The sequence below is a fragment of the Dendropsophus ebraccatus genome, chromosome 12, assembly GCF_027789765.1.
Source record: "Dendropsophus ebraccatus isolate aDenEbr1 chromosome 12, aDenEbr1.pat, whole genome shotgun sequence".
Lineage (NCBI taxonomy): Eukaryota > Metazoa > Chordata > Amphibia > Anura > Hylidae > Dendropsophus > Dendropsophus ebraccatus.
In genome coordinates this window covers 21963543-21966618 of record NC_091465.1, presented here as the reverse complement: position 1 = coordinate 21966618, position 3076 = coordinate 21963543, and the positions used below count along the sequence as shown (strand labels likewise).

Below are 3076 nucleotides of genomic sequence, written 5' to 3'. Positions count from 1 at the left end.
ACTGGAGAGATGGGGGCCAGGTGTTGAGAGGACATAATTATTAACATCATCATTGGAGGAGCCTAGCAGTGAAGCTGGTGAAGAGAAGAGCCAAGATGACCTAGAGGCGGGCATACCATTATTTGCCAAATGGGTGAGGGTAAGGCCAGCTGCCAGAGGGGCAAGCTCAGTTGAGGATAGTAAAGGTAAAAAAATTGTGTTTAAAGTAAACTCCTGCTGCTTTAAGGTTGAGAGTGTCTCTCTCCAAAAGGTAAATTCCTGAAGAACTGATGCAGCCCTGGGGATTTTATGACGGTTTTTAACATGTAAAATGTGGGAGAGGATATTATCTACTTCTTCAGATTTTTTCTTTTTGGTAAATGAGCCATTGGGGATGAATTATGTGACCATGAAGTTGATCTGCTAGTAGGTGTTTCTTCACTTTTAGGTACCGCAAGCCTTCTATAGGTAATTAATAATGCTTTGGACAGTTTCTGTCACAGACAAAAGTGACAGCAGGGAGAATCAAGCCAGACTGGAAAAAAATACACCATTTCCTGTAGGACATACAGCAGCTGATCAGTACTGAAAAAGTTATTTTATTTATGGAAGTAATTTACAAATTTGTGCATCTGTGTGACGCCAGTTGACATGAAAACACTTCTTCTTTCTCTGGAGTACCCCTTTAAGCTAAAGTATGTTTGAATAAAGTGAGTCAACTTACTCTAGCATATATTGGCTTTTACTAAAGAAAAGAAATAATGTCTACTTCTGCTATATATATAAATGGGGATTCCATCTAAAAATCTCTTTCAATGTTGTTTCAATGAATATGGCTTTGAGATAAAGATAAAATACAGAAACTTCCTTCCCGATAACCTTAAAGAAGAAGTTTGGGGAAAATTTTGTATTAAATTATTGTATTGCCCCCCAAAGGGTAAACAAATCACCAATATACACTTATTACAGGAAATGCTTAGAAAGTGTTTTTTTTCCCTGCACTTACTACTGCATCAAGGCTTCACTTCCTGGATAACATGGTGATGTCACTTCCTGGATAACATGGTGATGTCACTTCCTGGATAACATGGTGATGTCACTTCCTGGATAACATGGTGATGTCACTTTCTGGATAACATGGTGATGTCACTTCCTGGATAACATGGTGATGTCACAACCGGACTCCCAGAGCTGTGCGGACTGTGGCTGCTGGAGAGGATGATGGCAGGGGGACACTGAGGGACACAGGGCACTGGAGGGACACTGAGCATCCCTCTGCCATCATCCTCTCCAGCAGCCACAGCCCGCACAGCTCTGGGAGTCGGGTCGTGACATCACCATGTTATCCAGGAAGTGACACCACCATGTTATCCAGGAAGTGACATCACCATGTTATCCAGGAAGTGACATCATCATTTTTATCCAGGAAGTGACATCAACACGTTATCTAGGAAGTGACATCACCATGTTATCCAGGAAGTGAAGGCTTGATGCAGTTGTAAGTGTAGGAGTGTAGGAAAAGTGTAGGAAAAACACTTTATAAGCATTTCCTGTAATAAGTGTATATTGGGGATTTGTATAACTTTTGGGGGCCAATACAATACTTTAATTTTCGCCGGACTTCTCCTTTAATGTTCTGTTTTAATTTCTGCTATTATTTTTTTAACTGCATTTATTACGTCATTATTCCTTAAACTATATATAAAAGGGCCCATTAAAGGGGCAATAACAACATATAGGATGGAAAAATACTTATCTTCATCTGTGCCATAACGTGACTTTGGTCTCAAGTACATGATAGTGCCTGATCCATAAGACATAGATACAACTATGAGGTGAGAGGTACAAGTGGAGAAAGCTTTTTTCCTCGTCCCAGCAGAATAATGCTTAAGAATTGTCCAGATGATTTTTGTATATGAAATTACAATCAATATAAAAGGTATGACGACAACAATGATAGTGATTACACGCAGTATAATTTCATTAATCTCAGTGTTATTACAGGCCAGATTCAATAATGGTGAAATATCACAGTAGAAATTGTTAATTCTATTGGACCTACAGAATTGCAATGAAAATATGAGATTAGTTTCTAGGAGAGCGACTGTTGTCCCAATGATCCAAGAAGCAATGACTAGCCTGATGCAGACTATGTCCCTTATAATTGTATTATATAGCAAAGGATGGCATATGGCGTTATATCGATCATACGCCATGGTTGCCAGCAAATAGCATTCTGCACTGCCCAGTAATAGAAAACAGTTCATCTGCATGGCACATCCATAGAAGGTGATGGTTTTGTGTTCGGAAAGAAGATTGATCAACATTTGCGGCGATAAAGTGAACAGGTAACATATTTCCATAAAAGAAAAATTGGCAAGAAAGAAATACATAGGAGTATGAAGACTAGGACTAAATATATATATAAGAATTATAAACATATGAGACAGCAGAGATATCATAAAGATAAGGAGAAAGATCACAAATACGATATATTGGAAGGGGGGATTAATAGAAAATCCAACAAGGATAAAGTCATGTATTTGTGTGTTGTTTCCTCTCTCCATTTTATTAATTATATTACCAAAAAAAAGGATCTTCAACTGACGACATTTAAGAAAATATTAAATATTTTCACATTTTGATAGTAGGCTGAACAATAAAAACAAATATTAAAATAAATGTTAATTTTAAATAGTATCATTATTCATTGCGAGGTTATAGAAGGTTATTAGACATAGACATACAGTAGAGGAAATTGTGAAGAAAGTAGCAGTGAAATCTGTAGCAGGTTAAATCCGTGTCTGGCAGTATAATACCTGTGATTGTGTGTCAGGGATCCACCGCTACTGGTTGAATTTAATCCTTTGAATCACCAGGCAGGTTACATCTTTATTATTTTATTAAAACTGTGTCTAACAGCATAATACCTGTGATTGTACGTCAGTCATCCACCGCTGTCGGTTTACTTTAACCCTTCAAATCACCGTTTACGTTACATCTTCATTTCTTTAATAAACCTGTGTCTGGCAGTATAATACTTGTGTTTGTACATTAATAATCCACCGCTGTCGGTTTAATTTAACCATTTGAATCA

At 37.5% G+C, this 3076-nt stretch overlaps 1 protein-coding gene across 1 annotated transcript; it reads right to left on the bottom strand.

Annotated features, from left to right (window-relative positions):
* Positions 1-1607: 1607 nt before the first annotated feature.
* LOC138768648 (olfactory receptor 10AG1-like) lies at positions 1608-2546 on the bottom strand. The gene has a single exon (XM_069946602.1). The coding sequence runs from the start codon at positions 2544-2546 to the stop codon at positions 1608-1610; it is 939 nt and encodes a 312-aa protein (XP_069802703.1).
* Between the last annotated feature and the right edge of the window lie 530 nt (positions 2547-3076).